Source organism: Tinamus guttatus, unplaced genomic scaffold (assembly GCF_059628265.1).
Source record: "Tinamus guttatus ecotype Peru unplaced genomic scaffold, ASM5962826v1 Tinamus_guttatus_pri_ptg000218l, whole genome shotgun sequence".
NCBI lineage: Eukaryota > Metazoa > Chordata > Aves > Tinamiformes > Tinamidae > Tinamus > Tinamus guttatus.
This window is the reverse complement of record NW_028288752.1, coordinates 2886009-2907309: the sequence shown is the minus strand read 5'-3', so window position 1 is coordinate 2907309 and position 21301 is coordinate 2886009. Positions and strand designations below refer to the sequence as shown.

The 21301-nt window shown below is 39.9% G+C and overlaps 1 protein-coding gene across 3 annotated transcripts in view; it reads left to right on the top strand.

The window, feature by feature from the left end:
- CTNNA2 (catenin alpha 2) overlaps positions 1–21301 on the top strand; it is a 395828-nt gene that overhangs the window by 71765 nt on the left and 302762 nt on the right. The window contains exons 3-4 of one of the 3 annotated variants that reach the window (XM_088524973.1): positions 1931–2126; positions 19685–19851. In XM_088524973.1, coding sequence (XP_088381099.1) covers positions 1931–2126; positions 19685–19851 — 363 coding nt within the window. Of the gene's footprint in view, positions 1–1915; positions 2127–19684; positions 19852–21301 lie in introns of those variants that run through there. The other 2 variants (XM_088524972.1, XM_088524970.1) reach the window with 2 other exon arrangements.

Here is a 21301-nt window from a genome sequence, read left to right as displayed (position 1 = left end):
TGCACCTTTTTAATTAGTGGTTTAAGCTGTATATGGAATTGTTTACACTTCTGCAGGTGACAGCAATGGATACTGTTTTGCCAAGAAGCATAGTATTTAAAGTTGAAACAAAAATTTGCTCTAAGCATACTTATTATAATATAGATAATAATAATAATGAGGTTGTGTAGCTTCCCTTACAAATCAATGACAAGTATCCATCTGTAGGCACAAATTCATTTGACTTTATAGCAGCTCTGCTCCATACCCTTCCTCATTGAGTGCATCAGATCAATACTTTAGGATGATCTTAGAAGAGACATGTAACTTTTTATCAATAAAATGGGGTGAGATGAATCCCATCTATCCCTGATAGGGAAATCCTCAATAGAACAGGCTCACAGGTGGCAGGATCCAATAACATTCAGTTTGAATGGTTTTAACGGGGGGAAAAAAAATTGAACTAAAGAAATCTGGAATCCATCTGGATTCCCTAATCCTGAGGTCTTCTCAACACCTTAGCAATTCTGCTACCAGCACAAAAATATTATTTAGCTAATCTGGCAGTGTAGGTCTAGCTTGTTCAATCAGTTTAAATAATTAAGATGAAGCATTATTCTCTTCATCTGCAAGTTTCCTAATTTCAGTGCCTGATTAATCAGTTTTACTGCCTGTTTTTTGCAGTCGTCCCCCTGAGGGGCTCAACCAATGTGTTCTGCTGATAAACGGGAGCTGAATTGCAAAGCAACCCGAGCAGTGTGTTTGATCGGAGAATCCTGAACTTCATTATGTAGACAAGGATCAGCTGCAGAGAGATGTTTGGGAACTTTTATAAAGGATGATGTAGTGGAAAACCTATTAAAAAAGCAGTATTTCTGTACCTACAGACTGAAAAAAGAGATGATAGCAGAATATTACCTTGTTGTAACTAGGCTTCCTGAAAAATAGGACTCCCATTTCCACATTCTTCGTGGAAAAAAAAACACTCTGGCATGTGTGTCTTCCAGTACCTTGATGCTTCTGATGTTTTCAAGTCTTGATAGTCTGCTATACACTTCCATTTTTTTTTTCTGCCCTTTTTTTTTTTTTTTTTTTCCTTCCTGCCTATAAAATCTATGATGAAGAACATAACAAAAGGTCCTTTGGTAGGCCCAATCCCATCAAACACCTTGTTACCTTTCTTGGAATTGAAATATATTTTTAAACTTCCTCTTACAATATAATGCCTTGTAGTACACTGTGTTTATTGCAAAGATTTTGATTTCCTTGCAGCAACTTTCTGGGCTAGCACATTCATGAGGTGTCCTCAACTGCCCTGGTTTATATTTTGGCTAAATCAATGATTTAATGATGAATTATTTTAAGAGATTCCAAAAACAGTGGGAAGAAAGTGGGATCATTTCAATGTGAGGTTGTTGTGTCACCATAGCATTTTGTATATGCTGAGGCATTAGAAAACTGAATAGTTTTGACCTATGAAATTTGTGCAGCAGGAGCTACTTGTTCCTAGGATGATTTTGGTCACTGCTTACATATAAATGACAGCACTTATCTCTGGAGAGGGTAGCTTTTGGAGTGGTTACTGACCCTTCTGGGTTAGGTTTCATTTTGTTGGTTTATTCATTTTACTGTACCATGACAAAAACAATGCTTTACTGCCAGCACCTTCCATACCTGCTGCTTTTTCTCCCTTCTTGACTACGGGTTTGCTTAGCCCAGGTTAAATGGAGATGAAAAAGGAAAACTTTTCTTTCTAATCAGTATTTATTTATTGATTTAAAGTTACGCGTTTCCATGGTTCAGTTTTTAAATTTGTTTTAACTTTTGCGTAGTCGATACCTCTGATGATTGCATTACTTTAAGGGTAAGGAAAATACTGGCACCATGAAACATCTGTTGTGCTGAGTGGGAGCTGAGGGACTGTTCAGACTTCTTTTCTCCTTTCCCAAAGGTAACGACCCTGGTTAACACAAGCAATAAAGGACCATCCGGCAAAAAGAAAGGGCGCTCCAAGAAGGCTCATGTGTTGGCTGCTTCCGTAGAGCAGGCCACCCAAAACTTCCTGGAAAAAGGTGACCAAATTGCGAAGGAGAGCCAGGATCTGAAGGAGGAGTTGGTTGCTGCAGTAGAGGATGTGCGCAAGCAAGGTACGTGCAAGGACCTGCTGAACTGTGTAGCTCTGTGGTTTGATCCTTTATGGATCTCTTCCAAAAAGGAGTGTCTGCTGCTCTGACCATGTGATGGAACCAACTTTGTCTTTTATGATACTGTATTTTTATTATATACACTACAGATATTAAAAACATTATCGGCCAGATAATACAACAGTATGGAGTGATTTCCACTATTTATATAACTATTCCAGTAGTTTCAAGTACATACTAAAATACATGCAGTATTACCATATTCTGTTATTATGTGGATGATAGCAATATTGAAAGCAGGTTTTTACTATGTTCATGATCATAATATAAATGTTAACATTAGTTTGCCTACTGTCTAGGTTAAAATGGAAGCTTCAAGATATGCACTGTGTCAAAAAAATTGCTGCCTACTTGGGTATGGGACTTGGGCTTAAGAAAATAACACTTTTTTAATGACAGATTAATACTGGTTTAAAAATATATGTTTGACGAGTATGGGATAGATGAGTGCACAGTGAGGTGGATTAGGAACTGGCTGGATGGCAGAGCTCAGAGGGTCTAGTTGGAGGCCTGTAGCTAGCAGTGTCCCTCAGGGGTCAGTCCTTGGTCCAGTCCTGTTCAATTTATTCATCAATGACCTGGATGAAGGCACAGAGTGCTCCCTCAGCAAGTTTGCTGATGACACCAAACTGGGAGGAGTAGCTGATACCCCAGAGGGCTGCGCTGCCATCCAGAGGGACCTGGACAGACTGGACAACTGGGCGGTGAAAAACCTCATGCAATTCAACAAGGCCAAGTGCAAGGTCCTGCACCTGGGGAGGAATAACCCCAGACACCAGTACAGGCTGGGGACTGACCTTGTGGAGAGCAGCTCTGCAGAGAAAGACCTGGGTGTCATGGTGGACGACAAGTTGACCATGAGGCAGCAGGGTGCCCTCGTGGCCAAGAAGGCCAATGGGATCCTGGGGTGCATTAAGAAGAGCGTCTCCAGCAGGTCGAGGGAGGGGATCCTGCCCCTCTACTCAGCCCCGGTGAGGCCACATCTGGAGTATTGTGTCCAGTTCTGGGCTCCACAGTACAGGAGGGATGTGGAGCTGCTGGAGAGAGTCCAGCGCAGGACTACAAGGATGATCAGGGGCCTGGAACATCTGCCCTATGAGGAGAGGCTGAGGGAGCTGGGCCTATTCAGTCTGGAGAAGAGAAGGCTGAGAGGGGACCTGATCAGTGTCTATAAGTACCTCAAGGGAGGCAGTGAGGAGGTTGGTGCTGGCCTCTTTTCTGTGGTGGCCACCGACAGAACTAGAGGAAACAGCCAGAAGCTGAAGCACCAAAAGTTTCACAGGAACTTAAGGACAAATTTCTTAACAGTGAGGGTGACAGAGCACTGGAACAGGCTGCCCAGAGAGGTTGTGGAGTCTCCTTCTCTGGAGATCTTCAAAACCCGCTTGGACGCAGTCCTGTGCCACGTGCTCTAGGTGACCCTGCGTGTGCAGGGGGGTTGGACTAGATGACCTCTAGAGATCCCTTCCAACCTTAAGCATTCTATGATTCTAAGGTGATATTATAGGGAATATGCTTTCAGCCAAGTGATAATTTTCCCTCAAAAGGTAATACATGCCAGATGCTTTAAGTTTTTCATGTGTAGTAGGGAAAAATATCTTTTTTTAATAAATGTCCATAACAAAACTCTTCCGTTTTATTAAATTTGGTTATAGGTCTCTTTATTGCAGCACAATTAAGTGCCTTTCAGGCGTTTCTATTGTAAATCCTATAATCTGAAGAGACCATCTGCTGGCATCATCATTCCTGGGTTTTAGAGCCAGACTGGCAGAACAGCAGCTGAGCTTTCACAGGGAGCCTGGAGGAATTCGATGTACAATTCTTGCTGAATTTCAATGACTCAGGCCTCCCAAAGCTCATATGGTGGTCTGCAAAGAGGTACTTCAGTCCTTAAGAATTGCACTCAAATGATCATCAGATGGCATGACCAGGCAGGGAAAAAATCCTGTATAAATAACTCCTGGGCAGTGAGTGCTGCAGTCCTGTCCATAGGCTATTTTTCCACCTGTCTCCTTGTGTATTGGGTAATTCTTACCCTACGTGGATGGAATTCTGTCCATCAGCACAAACCAGCACAAACTCGAGTTCAGCATTGGTGCTGACATGAGTGCCTTGCTCCTTCTCAGTCTGTTGGCACATCCTCTTTGGGGCTTTGATGCAGACTCAATTTAGCTCAAATTTATCCAGGAAACTTCTATAGCTTTTGAATCATCAACAAAATCTGTGGCTGGCTGCCTAGTCTGTTCACAGATACCGCACTCATTAGCATGGTATTGGAGCAACTTATTTTGCTTCTTTGTCATTAGTATTTCCTATTAGTTAACATTGGTTTTGTTGTAGATTTGCACTTTGTAAAGCTGGCGGCATCTGAGAGGAATGCAGTGGAGGATTGTGGTTTTCTTCTTAACTGAATTTCTGAATTTTTAATTGATAACTAACCTTTCAACATTTTTATTATTACTATTATTATTTAGTACATGTGATTTTTTTTTTTCTTTTAAAGATGCAGGAAATAGAGGAGCAAAGATCCTAAAGAGCACTATGCAGAATGAGGCAGAATTCATCTTTTATCAACATTGCAAATTGGAAAATGGTCTGTGAGGGAAGTGGAACAGCTTTTTGGGGTCTGTTAGAGATGAGGCTGTGATTAAGAGGGCAGGAAGACACCGAATGCCGCTATTAGCACACACGAGCCACACAAACCAGACCAGCCCTGGTGAAATGTGGAATGATTCATTTAGCTCGATGACATGAAGAGCTGGATTAACGATCTGAGGTTGTGTTTTGCAACAGAATTGCAGGATGATTTCCTGGCAGGATTCCACCCTGGATAATTACACCATCAACCTAAAAATGTCTCTGCGAGTTACGCTGCAGTCCTTCGTTTCCTGTCCTACACTGCTCTGTTCTGGTCTCTGCTATTATAAAAGGTTGTTGCAATTCATCCTAGGGCGTGCTGCTTTCCTTTCGTAGGGGAAGCAGATGTACTCTGTTGTTTGCAAAATACTTTGGCCACGACCTGAAAGAAAAAGATATGCAAGTTTAAGATCCTTATTACTGTGATAACACAGAAGGAATAAGATTTCTTCATAGGCCATTGTTTTGCAGAAGAAGCCTGTGATGTTTTATAATAACCCTATAACAAACTTCATCTAAGCCCTATGACCCTGGGCCCTGGAACAGCTGGGCACGTTTGCCTAGCAGAGGTGTCTAAATGTTGTTGTAGGGTTGGTAAGGAAGAAGGAGTTGGAGTTCCTTGAGGTTCCAGCTCAGTGGTCTGATTACATTTATTAAGAAGCAGCCAAGGGTGTTTTAGGATATGTTTATCCTTCAGGTGTGTGCTAGTGGCTGCCTGATTTCCCTATGATACTCCTTGAAGTTCACCAGCACATAATCAAACCTGCCATTAAAAGCATAAGTTAGTCTAGCAGCAATTTACTGTGTTTTAAAGCATTTTTTCGAGCATACTAGTTAGAACTTCACAATGCAGTCTGAAGTTTGTACTTGCATCCAGAGACAGAAAATAGCTATCAAAGCTTTTTATGTTTGAAGACAGTATAAATTTATTGAGGTAGAACTAGTTTTTTATTCATTCAGATTCATGCACATTGCATAAACAGAATATGATCCACACACCATATGCGTGTCAGTCAATTTGAAAGTACATGTCAACAAATGACACACAAAGCAACTTCAACATAACCTTTTCTTCGTAACTTTTTTTCCTCAGTGATAGATCATACTACTTCAAAAGTAGTTTAAAACCTTTCAAATTAGGTTATTTAACTGCAAAAGGTCTTCTTCCCTAAGGTCTGGAGCAAGCTCCAAAACCTGGAATATTCACAAGACACCAGTTGTTCTTATAATAGCTTATAAATAAATGTAGCACAAGAGAGGGGGGGATTTCCAGGATCTTTGTCATAATTCTAATGGGATTCACTGTCACTTGCAATCATCTCGGGTTTGCTTTCCTGGAGATTGCCAAGTGCAAATCCAGTCTGGTTGATTAAAAGAGTAGTCCAGTTCAGTTTACATTGTAGGAGACTCCTGACTTCACAGTTTTAAGTCCTTATTAGACCAACGGTTCCTGCCTCAAGCCCCATTCCAGCAGTTGTCTCTAGTATGAAGGTTTCTGCTCCCATCTTTCAGTCCCCACAGCTGCAGGTAGGTCTAGACTTTTCCAAATGAAACAGGAAGCCCCTTCTCTGATGTTACCTTGAAGTTTTCCATCTCTTCAGAGCTCCTCCTGCCTTCTAATCCAATCAGTCTTCCTTTGAAGAAACCCACCACTGAGGGAGAAGCTGGAGAAAGGCTATTCTGTGGAGCTGGTTAATGTTTCTTTGCAATGTCAAAGAGCCGTCTTAGTAGTTATTTCCATTTGCCAAGGACTCTGTGCTGCTACTACCGTTGTCATTTCCTCTTCTTTTTTTGCTCCCTTCACGTGGTCCTGTGATCATTTTGTCTCTCTTGCAGTTCAGATCTCAGAACATCCTAAATCTCATGGTCTCTTTATCATGTCACTTGTTGACCCTTCCTGTTCTTATCTTCTCCAGTCCTGTATGCGCAGGACTTGTTTCCCATTTGCAGTTGGGTCTTGGTAGTCCAAGGTAAAGATCTCATGCATCTTTTTTTCCTCCCCCTCCTGGCAATCATCTCTTATACACTCGTGTTCAGGGTGTTGGTGATGGTCTCACGCAGGTTAGGCTACTGCCGCAGGTTTGCTGCTTAGCAGAATCAGCTGCAGTGGACTCTCCAGGTGCCGGCATTTACACAGTCACTTCTGTTCCTCTAAGATATGGAACCATCAATATCTAAAAGCTTTCTTGAAATAGTTTAGATATAACAGATCAAAGTAACATTTAAAGCATTGAAAGCATCAGCTGAACATGCTATCATTGGCTTTCTTTGACCAATAAGGACTCACTTTCTCTCTGCTAGTTCTTGAGCATTTTTTCCTAAATTATGATTGGTGTAAGTGAAATAACTTCAGAAGTGTTTTTTTTGTTGTTGTTCTTTTGTGTTTTTTATTATTTTATTAAAAGAAGGAAACTACAGGAGGAAATTCTTTTTACAGAGAAAGCAAATGATAATATTGTCTGATTTTTACACCAGTTTCAACTCAGAGTCTCAGCAATAGACTCTAATTGAAGGGCTGAGGCACGGGAGGAGGTGTTTGAGGTACCTGCTACTGTGGTGTTGAAGCACTGATGACTTCGGGGCTTCTTGGCACTTATCTGAGTCTTCCTGACTGTGATTGCTATTCCCCAAATGTGTTTTGGGTTGAATGAGAGAACCTTAGGATACGTGCTTTGATTCTCTCAAGTATTAAAGAGGCATAATAGATCCTTTCAAAGAAAAAGAATTATGTAGTGATACAATATTAGTATTTCCTCTGATTTTTTTTTAATTAACCTGAGTCATTGTTTCCTATCTCACTTATGGACTAGAGAAATCCTTTTTTGGAAAAATTATCTATTGTGCTTATAATACTCTTTATCAAATGACGTGTGTGTGTCTGTTTATGGAAGATCATTAGCTCTTGAGAGGCGGGGGGAGAAAAAGTTTTTGCTTGTAAAGAAGCTCCTTCAAGACAGTAATTTGTTTTAGACAAACAAATCTTTATATCTGTTTTTGGATGGTGAAATGAGGCCTGTGGTCAGTGCTGCTTAATAGGATAATGAATCTTGATCTGAGCTTTTAAAAGAATCTTTTCCTGTGTTAAATGTATCCTCTCTTTTGCCAGTACTATCTGTGAAGAAGTACTTTGCTGGTTGCTTTTTGCTCATCTCTGACTCACACCTGGCCAAAAGAAACCTTTGAGCATGAAGGTTTGGACTCAGATGTTATTATTTAGAAATATACCTAGGCAGTAATCTAGAAATAAATCTAAAAAACCCCAACATACAGGTGTTGCCATGAGCTGCTGATGATATTGCTTCCTATTAAAGCCAGCTGAGAACCAAGAGCTTGAACTCATTCTGTGCACCCTCTTTGAAAGATTTGTTTTTGCTAAGACCCTGGTCAGAGTTTTTCTAATATTTGTTTCACTTTTTATTTATTCCTGTAAATTCCGGTTGGTTGAAGTTTGTGAAACTATAGCAACTTGCATTATCAAAACATTTTTGTTAAGAAAGATACTGGGCATTCCATATCACGTTCTCCAGCTGTGACAGTCTGAGATCTTTTATAAAAGATTCTGCAGTGATACACATTTGAAAAGTAAATAGTATAAATTAATATTAGGTGATTCTCCCCCTTTTTAATACTATGTCTATTTATATGGTCTTTTTGAAGAACTTATTGCTGTTGTGACTATAACGGGGGGGAAAAAGAATTTGGTTCAGACCATCTAGCTCTGCCATTGTCAAGAATTAAATGTTATTCCTAAAAGCAGTAGAAGTAATATGTTTCAGAAATTTTGAACTTTTATTCTAAGACCAGATTGTGAGAGTCCTGCTTGTTCCTTTAGAAGCAATGTTCTGTTAAAAAGGATTTCATTTTGGGAGCATAAATAGATCCCAGGTTTAACAATCTGGGAGAGGACTGTACCTGGAGCATTTTTCTCAGTTTTTACCCCAAATGTTGTCCACTGTGCATGGACCTTCTGAATTCAGGCCTTACTCTGGGACTGGAAGAGATGTTGGAGGCGGTAACTTTGCCCTGTTCTGTTACATCTTCTCGCAATAATTCTCAAACTGTGTAGTTTTCATCGGCAGTCAGGAGTCCCCAGCTGCACTAAATGTAAAGTGTTTTCAATTAATTTTTGAGATAGCCATGAACAATAGTCTGCAAGACGATTTGACTGGCATGCATGAAATCTTCCTTTAAATCCTCTCTGCTTGTAATTCAATATAAAGATGGGAATTGAAGTCTGTGACCCCTCGGCAGATTTGCATTCCCAAAAGCTGCTGCGCGGCCTCCCCTTTGGCAGTTCTCCTGATTTATGTCCTAACGAAGCACTGCCTGGATCACAGCTGAGCACTTGCAATCACTAGTGATTTGCCAGGCAGAAATTCCGAGCAGAATTTCCCTTTGTTCAGGCAGACATTGAAAAAGAAAAGAAAAAGTTTGATTTTTTTCTCCCTTTGAACTGTGAAAAATCAAGTTCTTTTCAGCCTCAGCCAGATGGAAAGTGCTCTGAAGCTGCTGCCGTTCAGATGGCCGTTATGTGGCCTCCGGACCCTTCATCTCCAGCCCTGAAAGGTTTTAACAGAGCAAAGAGAAGGGGAGTTGCAAAGTCTGGGGGGCTGCAGCTGGGGTGCCCTGCCCGAGGCAGCCGACTTGCTGCTGCTGGAGGGTTAATGCACAACCTGGGGAGCCACCGTGGAGGTGAGGAGCACCCAAGGGAAGGCCCTGCTGGGGTTGGGCCTCGCTGGGCTGTGGAAGGAGCTCGTCTAAACCAGGAGGAAATCATTAACTTGAGGTTTTCAATTCACTAAACCACCAGAAACCCTGAATTGGCCTAGGGCAGGATGCTTCACCCTGACTTGTCTGCTGAACAATGTCTTTATGGCCTTTTACTTAATAAAGGGGCCAATTTTGATCTGACAGAAGACTTTTTGGAAGATGCCTTTTTTTTTTTTTTTTTTCTTCTTTCCCCTCTCTCCTGTCACTGACTGTATATGAGGTACCAAGCAATGGAAACAGGTTTATTTTTCGTCCTGCAAAAAACAGAATTGGAAAATTTCCAGCGATTTAGTAACATTTTTGCAGGAGAATGTTACTAGCAACTTCTGTGAAAAAGTTATTTTGAGCTGTTGAGTGAGCATTGCAGATTAGGTTGCAAAGTATATGTTCAAGGATTTTTTTTTTTTCCCTCGAATGAATGAATTAAATTGTAAATACTACTGAAATTCACCTTAAAGGTGGATACCTTGGGTTCTGATCCATGTTAACAGTTTCATTTCTGCTATTTAGGCAGAATTTAACGAGACAGGTATAAGCGGTCCTGGGAGCAATGAGATTAATCTGTGACTCGTGCGTGCTTCCCTGCTTCCCCTTGCCTAAAGTATAATTCCTTCCATTTTCCTTATTTTTGGCTGCATTTCTGATGTCAGAACCATCCAGCTTTAAAGGCAGTTGTGAAGAAGCTTTACCCTCCTGTATAGATTAGACTTTAATTTTTGGAGACTATTTTAGAAGAGTTACCAGATATGTTTCAGAAACTGAAAACTGGAAAAATCAGGGCAAAGAACAATTAAAAAATGAAAATTTGAAATGTACTTCCCAATTTTTTGAATTCTGAAGCCTCTCTAGTTGATATTCAAAAGGTTTTAATTATTATCTATTTAATGCATTTCGAACACTTATTTTCCTGGGGTATGTTTTTTGCTTATAACAAAGGTCAGTAATTTTTACAAGTGAGGAGAATATAAAATCTTATAATCAAATAGTATGTGCTGTTTGCTCTGATCTGTGTCAAGCTACTGTATTCTGAGTGCCAACTCTGATTCTGTCCCACCTTTAGTTGTATTTCTTTAAGATATAAGTAATTTCTGAAGTTTAGGTCTGTAGGACCCATGAATATTTTAGTCTGGGAAATTAAAATGTTCAAGCCAAAGATACTAACTGTATCGTAGCAATAACGGGGGCAGGAGGAGGTGACTGCAGAATAGGTCCCAGTGTGTATCTGAAGGGGGAAGATCATCCACGATTGAGTGTGTCTGGAGGCAGGGAATGAGACTTGAGGCTCTGAGAATCCTTCCAGTCCTGCACACAAAATAAAGGAGTGCAGGGATCATCGGGTAGTATTCATGTATGTTGGTGCTTTGGGCATCATGGCAGCAATCTTGCCAAGTTTTTTTTTTTTTTTTTTTTTTGGTGTGTTTAGATAAATAAATAACTGCACTGGGTGTTAAGTATAGGTAACCGTACAGATCACATGTGCGGATTATGTGAACAGGTAGCAGAAATAAAATAATTTAGTTTTCAAACATGCTATTTTTCTTTCTTATGCTTTATGTGACTCTTAAACCCAGAACAACAACTTTCATTAGGGCTTTGTGGCAAGCCGGTTTCCCCTTCAGTTGTGTTTGCTTTCCACATTTCCTTTAAACATGCTAAAAATATGCCCTACGGCTCTATCATGGTCATGAAATCTGCCTGTGTCCTCTCTCTGTGTCTCGCTCCTCAGGAGAGCCTCTCGGCAGCCTGCCGCGTGCCTGCAGGTCAGCCCTGCTCGGAGCCCGGCGCTCCCTGCTTCTCCTGCTGCTGCTTTCCCGCCATTCACAAACACAAACTAACTGTGTAGGAAGAAACAGCATCACTTAGCAGGGATACCAAGTGGTGCAAAATCTCCCCTCTAAAACATTTAGTGAATGGATCATTATTGCCATTGATCTCGCCTACTTACTCGGGGTGCTGCCTCCTAGTTGACCTTGGGTCTCTGAGGCCCTTTGATGCCAAGTAACTTCAGTCGCCTCAGCCCATTGGAAACTTTGGATAAATTTTGTCTGAAAATGTGTGTCTCTGTACAATATCATCCATTTGAAATGGAAGCTTATCTTGGAGGAGGGACGGAAAATAGATTCCAAGCTTCTCACTGAGGAATTTTTTTGTGTGATCGCAGAGGATGATAGAGCTGATCCTAATTATGATTTTGAATTCTGTTTCGGAAGGATGGGAACGCAGCGCATAGTGCCTAGGGCTCAGATACAATACACCCACACGCCACCTTGGCCAAGCAGTATTTGGAGCCTCTTTAAGCCACAGGATGAAAGTCATGTCCAGAGTGATGAGATCTAAACCTGGCTAATGCAGAATGTTGCCGCAGTTTTCTTAGAGAAATTTCTTTCTTATGCCTGTTAGAAACTCTGTGCATGCTTTTCCAGTGTTGCTCTTTCTGTAGCTGATATATTTCATTCAAGTTTATTAATCACAGTTCTCCTTTTTCTTTCCACTCATGAATTCTTATGCAAAAACCCATTAACTGATTAAATTCAAGATTTTAATTGCTAGGAGTTTTCTCTATCAATTACATTTTTTTTTTTTTTACAAAAATAATAAATGTAGCACACAGTTCATCAAAAAGATTTTCTTAGCAATTGCCACTGTAAATAGTTATTTGAATATTTTTCTCCTATTTATGTGATGAAATGTTCTGCTTGGTCTGAATTTGCTTCTTGTCTCAGTTTTGTAGATGTCTGACTGGTAAAACTTCTTAAAAGTCTCTCTAATTTATATATTTTAGAACAGCAAGTTAAGGCAGGTATTCTCTTTTAAGGCTGTAGCAGACCAAAGGAGAGAGTAGGTTCCTTCCAGCTTTGAGTCCTGCACTGCTGTGTCTTGCTGCCTGCCAGAAGTCCTTGCTGGTTCTTCTGGAGGGTTGGAAAATAGTCTGGACTCCCCGAATGAGCATCCTCCTGATTACAGCAGGAGAGCAAGCTGCTTGTGTAGAGAGTTCCAGTGATACCTGGCTGAGTTTTCATGTTTAAATTTGTTTCTGTGTGTCTGGACATAAGCGATCCCATGTGTTTCCAAGTTTCCACAGCATGATGTTGTGTGTCCAAAATGCTCACGTTAAACTCTCCAGTTCACTGGTGGAGGTTTTTCAGCGATCAGTTTAGCTGATTGCAGGAAGACGATGAACTGCAGAGAGCTGAAGGCAAGGAGGGCTGAGAAATGGTGAGGTATTCTCTTCTCGCGTGCAAAAACATCTTTTTTTTTTTAATTGAAATTTAATTAATATTCTATTGTGCTTAACTCTCAGTGATGTTTCAAAGGCCCCATTGTCTGACAATTAATTAGAAAAGTTTTCTCTAAAATGCGACGTTCTTGAAAGAACTTTTATATTGTGGTAGTTGCATGGCTAAAGATTCTTGCAGCTGTAAGTTCTCTTACTGTCCCTCAGGAAAGTAGTAGTTTGCATAATTAAAATCTATATGTTTGAATGGTAGGTGAAGGAATGAAATGGTGTGCTCTCAGATCTAGGTGTGAATATTAGACCTAATATGCACACAGATACCCAGTGTGCTATAAAACACATGGTGATTCACCTCTCATCATTATATCCAAAAGTCAAATGTAAAGTGAGCCCAATTTAAGTGAACTAGATTTTCTATATAACCAGTTCCAGAGGGACACGGCTCCAGTGGCTGAAATGGACTGTGAAAAGATCAAGCTTAGAACATATATGGTCTTTTCTGGTATTCAAGTCTGTTACTATAAAGAGAAAAGTGGCCGTTCTTCCAAAGAAAGAGAACAAAATCCCACCTGCAATTGGAAAGGAAAATAAATCTAGGGGCCATAATAATATGTTATTTAAAGGAAAGGATTGGGGGAGGGTTGATGAACACTAGATATTCATGCCAGCCTTTGGAAATTTTGATTATTATTTTTAGTGCACATTTGTATATAATAAATATATGTCATTCTTCATTATGAAAGCACTCTGAAAATGCCTTTATTTATTTTTAAACAAAATGATTATGCACTCTCCAAACGGACATTACTTCTGAACTGCACTGATTTTCATGATGGAAAATGACAGCCATTTTAAAGTACTGTAAATACAATATGACATATTAAGATAGGAAATAAATTCATATATGATTTATTAGGGAGGAGGAATAAAGGCAAGAGGAAATTAGAAACAGGAATTGGACCATTATTCCTGAATTATTCAACAAGTTGACTCTTGGGAAGTGTCTTGGCATGGTCAGGAGCTGGTCTTACCTTACTTTTTGGGTTGTGCATTCCTGGACAGGTTCAAAGGAGATAAAACTGCAAATCTTTCCATTCTGAAGTGTTTCATCTTGTTTGTTTTAATAACCTGATGACATCTTATGAAGGAAGGATAAAGAATTGCTTTCATTATTTAAACACAGCTTATTAGCAACTCCGAGTTGTTCACTTCTGTCACATAATCATTTAATATAAACTGTGCTCTATATGGAACCTGCAACTCCATCTGGGGATAGGACTTATCCTTTAAAATATCTGTGTTGCAATAGTCTTGCTCTAATTAAAAAGACAGAGCTCTAAAATACTTTAATTAGGTCATGGATCATGTCTTTTTATCTTGGCTGTATAGGAAGGACAAAAGACAAAATCTGAATGAGAAGGATTAATTAGATCACAATTTCAATAATGTTTCTCATTTGAGAACTGTTCAGGACAGCAGCTTCAATGGAGATAACTTTGCTTCCTTAGTTCTTTCAGATGCTGGAAGCATTGTCAGAATCCTTTCCTGGTCTTAGCTCTTCTCTAGCCTGTGGGTCTGTGCCCAGCAGTGCTCTCTTAGGTGCTTCAAGGCTTGGAATAAAGGGTCTTTCCTCAGCGTACAAGCCGTTTGGAGCTTGAGTCCATTCTACCTTCTCTTAATCGACAGGAACTTGCCATTAAGTCTACCTGTAATTTCCGAAGCTCCAGTTGTCCAAACTAAGGGATTATGGAGTGAGATATTTGCTGGTGTTGGAACCTTTCAGGAGTTCCAGGAAGAGTCCAGGAACTCTCAGCCATCCCTTTTCCCCTTTTTCCTTTATATTCTTCCCTAAAAACTTGCAGTAGACTGAAATAGCAATTGTTTTTTGGGAGATGAATCAGCAGATCTCTTCTGCATCCTAGATAGGTTCAATCAATGTTTCCATAAAGAGCAATGTCAGAAAATGCACAGCTTTTCTGTGTGTCCTAGTGGTAATAATTGCTGGCTTGCATGAGGGTGAAGTAAAGAAATTGAACACAGGGGATTTATCTAGGCCTGAGAAAAACAAAATCTCCTTTGTTAGCTTTTGTAGGCTTGCAGTTCTCTCCTGTCTGTGTGTTTGGAAGTTGTATAGCATATATGGACAACTGTAAAAGTCATATTTGATTATTGGTATTACTATAAAAATCCTAAGGGAATGTATTCTTGTTGTTCATCTTAAAGAAAAAGAAAGCACTGGTGTATTTAGAAGTCATTCTTACAAACAAGAAGCCTACTTCGTGTTTTTTCTACCTGCATTTGAAAAATCAGCATGTAAAATTCCATTGCAAAAATATTAATGATCTTCCCATTTCTCTAATTTGCTAATGTACTCAGTATACTATTTTACCCTTTTTCAGATCATCACACTATTTTTAAATGCACTTATTTTACATTGAAGAGAAATGCAATAAACACTTATTATAAATGTACTACGCGTCTCTGCCTACTCTTGAAATAAATGTTCACAATCTGTTTTCCAGTGATAATATCGATCCCCTTGAATTGTGGATGTCAATTGTTACTTGTTTTAATTTCTGCTATGCAATTATTTTATTATTTTATGAAACTTATCTATGTCTACAGGGGGGTTCTTGCAAATCACATGAGAAAGACTCAGTCTGTCACTGAAATACTCTGCATATTGCAATTATTTTTCAGGGGGTTTTCGACCCCTAAAGACAGCTGTCTTTGGCATTTTCTGACGTGTGAGGAGACAACTCGGCTTGCTGAGCAAGTAGAAAATGGGTAATTTTTTTGTCAGATGAGCTTTCTGCCAGCTCCCGGAAAACAGGCTTGCTTTAGTAAGAGATGATCGGCAGACCTGGCACTGTGAATGAAGTAGGAGCGTGGATGTGTGGGTCAGGGAGGGAAAGGAAACAGTTTCTAGTGTCTATAGAAAATTGGTAGGAGATCACTGTGACTTCCATACAGTTCTCCTTATGTTTTCCCAGCACTGTTGTAGTACCAGCTTCCTGTGCTGTGGAATATCTGCAGAAGGAAAGAAGACTACAGACGGAGACCACACAATCTCTCTGGGCAATGTATTCCCATGTTTGACCACCTCATAGGACAAGAGTAAGATCCTCCCGGAGCCTTTGCTTCTGCCAGGCAGAGAGTCCCCGCTCCCTCAGCCTCTTCTTGTCTGAGAGATGCTCCAGTCCCTAAATCATCCTTACAGCCCTTTGCTTGTCTGTCCTGGATGTCCGTGTCTGTCTCCCTTGTTCTAGGGAGCTCAGCCTAGTACAGCTGAGGATGCTCTTGGCCTTCTTTGCTGTGCATTTCTACCTCATGGTCAGCTTGTCCTTCAGGACCCCCATGTCCTTCTCTGCCAAGCTGCTTTCCCAATGGTCGGTCCCCAGCCTGTACTGGTGCCTGGGGTCATTCCTGCCCAGGTGCAGGACCTGACACTGCCCCTTGTTGAACTTCGTGGAGTTCCTGTCTGTCCGTGTCTGGCCTGTTGAGGTCCCTCTGACTGGCAGTGCAACCATGCGATGTATGAGCCACTCCTGCCAGCCTTGGGTCTGCAGAGTAGCTTGAAGGCTCCCTCTGTCTAGTAGCTGAGAATGAAGCTAGAAAACAACAATTCTTACCCCATGTGTTCCAAAATGGAGTATTTTCATAGCGTTACTGGAATGGGTGTAATAATGGATGTTCTGTGAAATAAGAGAATGAAATACGGCCTTTAATCTGTCATTGCTCCTCAGAAAATGCAGGAGGCCAAAAGGGGATAATAGTACACAGAGGAAGGAGAAGACTTATTTAAATCAAAGAACAAATGAGGCATAAGAAGAAATGGATATGAATTAGCTACAAATAGAGTTAGTATGGAATGAATGTGTCTCTAATGAACAAAAGTGTGACATTCTGAAGTTCATTTTGGAATGAGTTTCCTACTTCCAGTAGGACTAATTGGGGTTAAGTATCTTTGCTGTTTCTAAGATGGAATCTTGATAAGTTTATGAAAGTAGTTATTATATTAAGATTGTTATTAATTATATTATGACAGGATTGTCTGCAGTAACAGGGAAGTAGACTTGATGACTCAAGATGTCTGTGTTTCTTACATTGACCTGATTTTCACTGCAAGTAATTTAATACAGCTTTGCAGACAAATTTGAATAGAATGTGGAAAGAAATGGAGAACTGATAGTAGTCTTTTTTTTCAGCTAAAGAGGATTCTTTGTAAAATAATTTGACTAGCTGTAGCTTCAACATTGCCTTTGGCCCAAGAGTAGTTTGATACCACCGTTCTACAAAGATAAAAATATGTTAATTGACGCTGAGAAGAGACTGATTCCTCCTTCTCGATAACATTTAGCTTTCTAGATTATTAGATTTTTAAATTGTGAACTAATCATACTTAAAGTGGTTGATAAGTATATGAACTTTTATACTAAGACTTTGTTTTGCTTAACTGTTTATGTATATTTAATACTTTCTGCTTAATTATTTAGGAGAGAATTCTTTTCACTTAACCTGATTTTTCTAACATTAAATACCTAATGTACTGAACTGTGCTTCTGTGGTCAATGGGGAAAGAGGGGTGCACCAAGAGAAGGGATTTAGCTCATCCTGATGTATCTACAGCAGGTATGCAGGCTGCAATGTCCTCTAGAGGTGTTTGAAACACTCAGAGACGTATACATTCGTTTGGCTGAGTATCTGACTGCACTTTCTTGACCACAGAGCCAGTGGAAATCCAATGAAGAGTGAGAGTTATGACATGTAGCTAAGGTGATGATCTAAATTTAGGTGAATTGAATCCTGCCCTGTCTTAACTTTAGGATGAAAAGGCTAGATGGTAGAAATACAGGACTTGATTAGAGGAATGTAGAAAGCTATGTGAGTTTTATGTTTCTTCTTCAGGCTCTAGGACTTCAGACTTGAAGAGATTCACTAAACTTTATTATTATTATTTTTTTAATGATCATCATACAGAATTATAGTCTGGTTTCACATACCTAATACTTGAAGAGGAATGGTTATAAAGTTGACAGGAAAGTTGACTCTACCCTCATTATTTCCATCTGTAAATTTTGGTTATTACCTTTGTGGTTCTGGAAGAAAAAAAAATCACATTAAAAGTGGACAAATTTCCATTCATCTATGTTTATCAAAAATACTTTTTGCTTCTGACTTATTCTTTGCATATTCTCCTAATAGGGATAGCTCCATTTTGTTGTAGTTCAGCTCTAAATCTCTGCATTATATCTTTTTGCTAAATGCAAAGTTTTTGCTGTTTGCTAATGGCATTTCATCCAATTCTTGAGTATGTTTATTTTATGGTTGAGGTTGTGCTATTTGAAGAATCCTATGCATATCTTGGATGCTATTTCCAACATATAGCTTTATAATTTAGTTAGATGTTATCTCACTTTTCCTTAGCTTCCAAGCTGTTTTCCCATTACAGAAAATGGAAGAATTTTTGAATGTATTTTGATAGAAGCTCTTGCTTAGTCTGTTGAAGTTGAAACACAGTTTGTGCCATGATATTTCTATTACTTATTCTGCAGAAGAGCTCATTAATCAAAGCATAGTGTATGACGTTCTGGGGAATAGTGCAGAGAATCTGATTTTTGGTCAGCAGGGGTTTGCATGGAGACACATGTTGAGTTGGAGGTCTCAGAATTATTTATTGCACTGCTTTGAGCAAAGGGTTCACCTCTGTTTTTCCAAGTGGTCCCTGCCAAAGCTTTCTGGCTCGCATTTTGACCCTTCATATATTCTTCCTCTCCCCACTCCGTTTTCAGATATATCGCATCCCGTCTTCCACATTCTCTCTTAAATTTCCATATCTGGAGATTCAAATCTATGTCTTCACCTCTGTGCTAGACTCTATGGTCACTCATTTTTTTTCACTCTACATGGAATATTTAGGGTTACTGACTTATAAATAAAATGATTGTCAGTGCTTCAATACCCAGTTATTAGCACACTCAGAGCCAGGAGCTGTCGATGGATTTTTCTAATGATTGTTTAATTTGGAATGAATGTCAGAAAATTGTCTTTGACCTCAGAGTTCATTGCTGTGAGATTAAGTGATTTTTGGCACACAGGTAAAATGCACGGGAAATTAAGTGCTACAAACTGTAGAAATTATGGTTCTTTGCAGAGACCAAGTACTTACACTTTGATACTGCAACATTGAGCCATATAACATTTGAATATCTTTATAGGTTTGTTTTGTTGTCTCTTTATTATTAAATAAGAATTGCCTATTCCTTGTTTTTAAAAACAGCAACAACAACAACAAAAAAACTTAAATTTGGAGTTTTGGCAACCTTATGGAATTATAGGAAATCTGTACAGCCATAGGAAAGAAAAAAAAAAAAAATGGGATTTTTCTACTGAAAGTGTCTATTAACATACCAGGATGCAGTGCACACAAATTACAGTAATGTGTATACAAATTACAGTAAAAACAGTTAGTCCTAGTGGGGGTATAGCAAGGAGGAGGATTCTTATGGGAATTCTTCACTGTGATGGTCTAAGGCTCTCCTGCGCTCATTGTATTGACTTAGGGGAAGTTAAACCATCTGGGATTTTTCGGAATGTCATTATAATGGTCTTAAAAACATTGCAAGTCCTTAAAATTGTAATTTAGTTACTGAGTACTGCATTGAATAAGATCCTGGCTGTTGAATTAAACAGGAGTAATATGTCCAGGCAGCACCACGCTCAGCTTAACGCACAGGAGGGTGTTTTGGTTTGTCTGAAGAAGGGCATCTGCAGGGCGATGCATGTTGCTTGCCGTGGTGATTATGCAGAAAAAAGATAAGTATGTGCCCTTTCCTTAAAGCCTCTTTTTGCCTCACAGGCGAGACGATGCGGATCGCCTCCTCGGAGTTCGCCGACGACCCGTGCTCCTCGGTGAAACGCGGCACGATGGTGCGGGCGGCGCGGGCCCTGCTCTCCGCCGTCACCCGCCTGCTCATCCTGGCCGACATGGCTGACGTCATGAGGCTGCTGTCGCACCTGAAAATCGTACGCACCTTTCGCCTCCTTTCTTGCATTTTCTCTTCTGTATCAGCAGCGTTGAACATGTAGCGAATCAGGTCCCCTGGTCGTGGTTCTGCTCTGGTTTTAATCTATTCCTCTGGTGTTTTAAGAAAGTGTTGGACAAGAAGTAGAGGTTGGCATTTCCCATTAATTTTCCGATCTCACCAAACTTAATTTTTGGAAGCTCACCGGAAGTGCCCAATGCCCAAGCTCTCAGTGCTGTTGAGCAGCAAGCAGGCTGCATTTGCTGAATTCACCTTGCAGCTTTACCCGCTGCTTTAGTAGCCAGGTACTTGTCACGTGCTGCTATCTTGTGGCATCGGGCAAGTACTACAGCTGTACTTTGGTTTTCCCCCGCTATGTCTTTGCACAACTGCAAGAGGGGCTCTGGAATTTGGAGTGAGACAGTAGTCCAGGAGCCTAATCAACTCCGTTAGGAGTAAAAATATAATGAAGAGGAATTGCAGGTTACCAGATAGTTTGCTATAGATTTGTATTCAGTTTTGGCTACTAAAATTCACCTATTGGTGAAAGCCTGTTAAAATGCTTTGCATTTGGACAGATGCATTTATTTATTTGCTATTTATTGGACTCTTGCACTATTTCTTGCATAAACAAGCACATAAAAATCCCTAAAACAACATGAAGCTCATGAAGTATGTCAAACCTGCAGACTACATGTGTGAGCTTGGCAGAAGAGATAGAGGATTATATTTTTCTATTTTTTTATGACTGTCCAGAATGCATTTCCTTTTTTTGTTGTCTTTAACAGTATAACCTTACAACCATCCTCTATTCTTACAAAGAGATGAGAACCTCTCAACTCACAAATTGTGCTGTTGAACAAAAAGGTTTGAAAAGGGGTTTTGTTATGAAAAGGCAGATCCTTTTCTGCCCAGATTCTAGCGAGCTCTGCTGCAATGAACACAAAGCTGTTCTCGCCTGCTCAGCCGGTTGGGCTGTGCCAGTGTGCAGTGTTAGCACAGCGGCTCTCGAAAATGCTTTTATTTTTCTTGTTCCAGCTTAGTACCCCACATACCCCTATTTTGGAAAATTCACACATGTTGTCCTCCTTATCAAAAAACAATTTAAGGACTTTAAGCTTGATTATGTTTTGCAGGTAAAAAAGGGTAATGTATTTCTGAGGATTGACAATATAAATTATTTTCATACCACTTTATAAAGAAAAGTAGTGTAAAGCCAATAAGCATTAAATCATAGTGGGCAGCAATGACCTAAGGTAACATGCAAAAACTAAAATTAATGAACTAAAATCATTCTGCATATCAAAGTTATGAAGCTTTGTTTATACTGTTGGGATCCTATGTCAGGGAAGTGAACTATGCTTCAGACTTCATGGGGCCTTTTCATCAACAAGTTAGGTTGAATATAGGCAGTTCCTTTTCAGAAGGACCCTCATTTCACTCAGATTGTG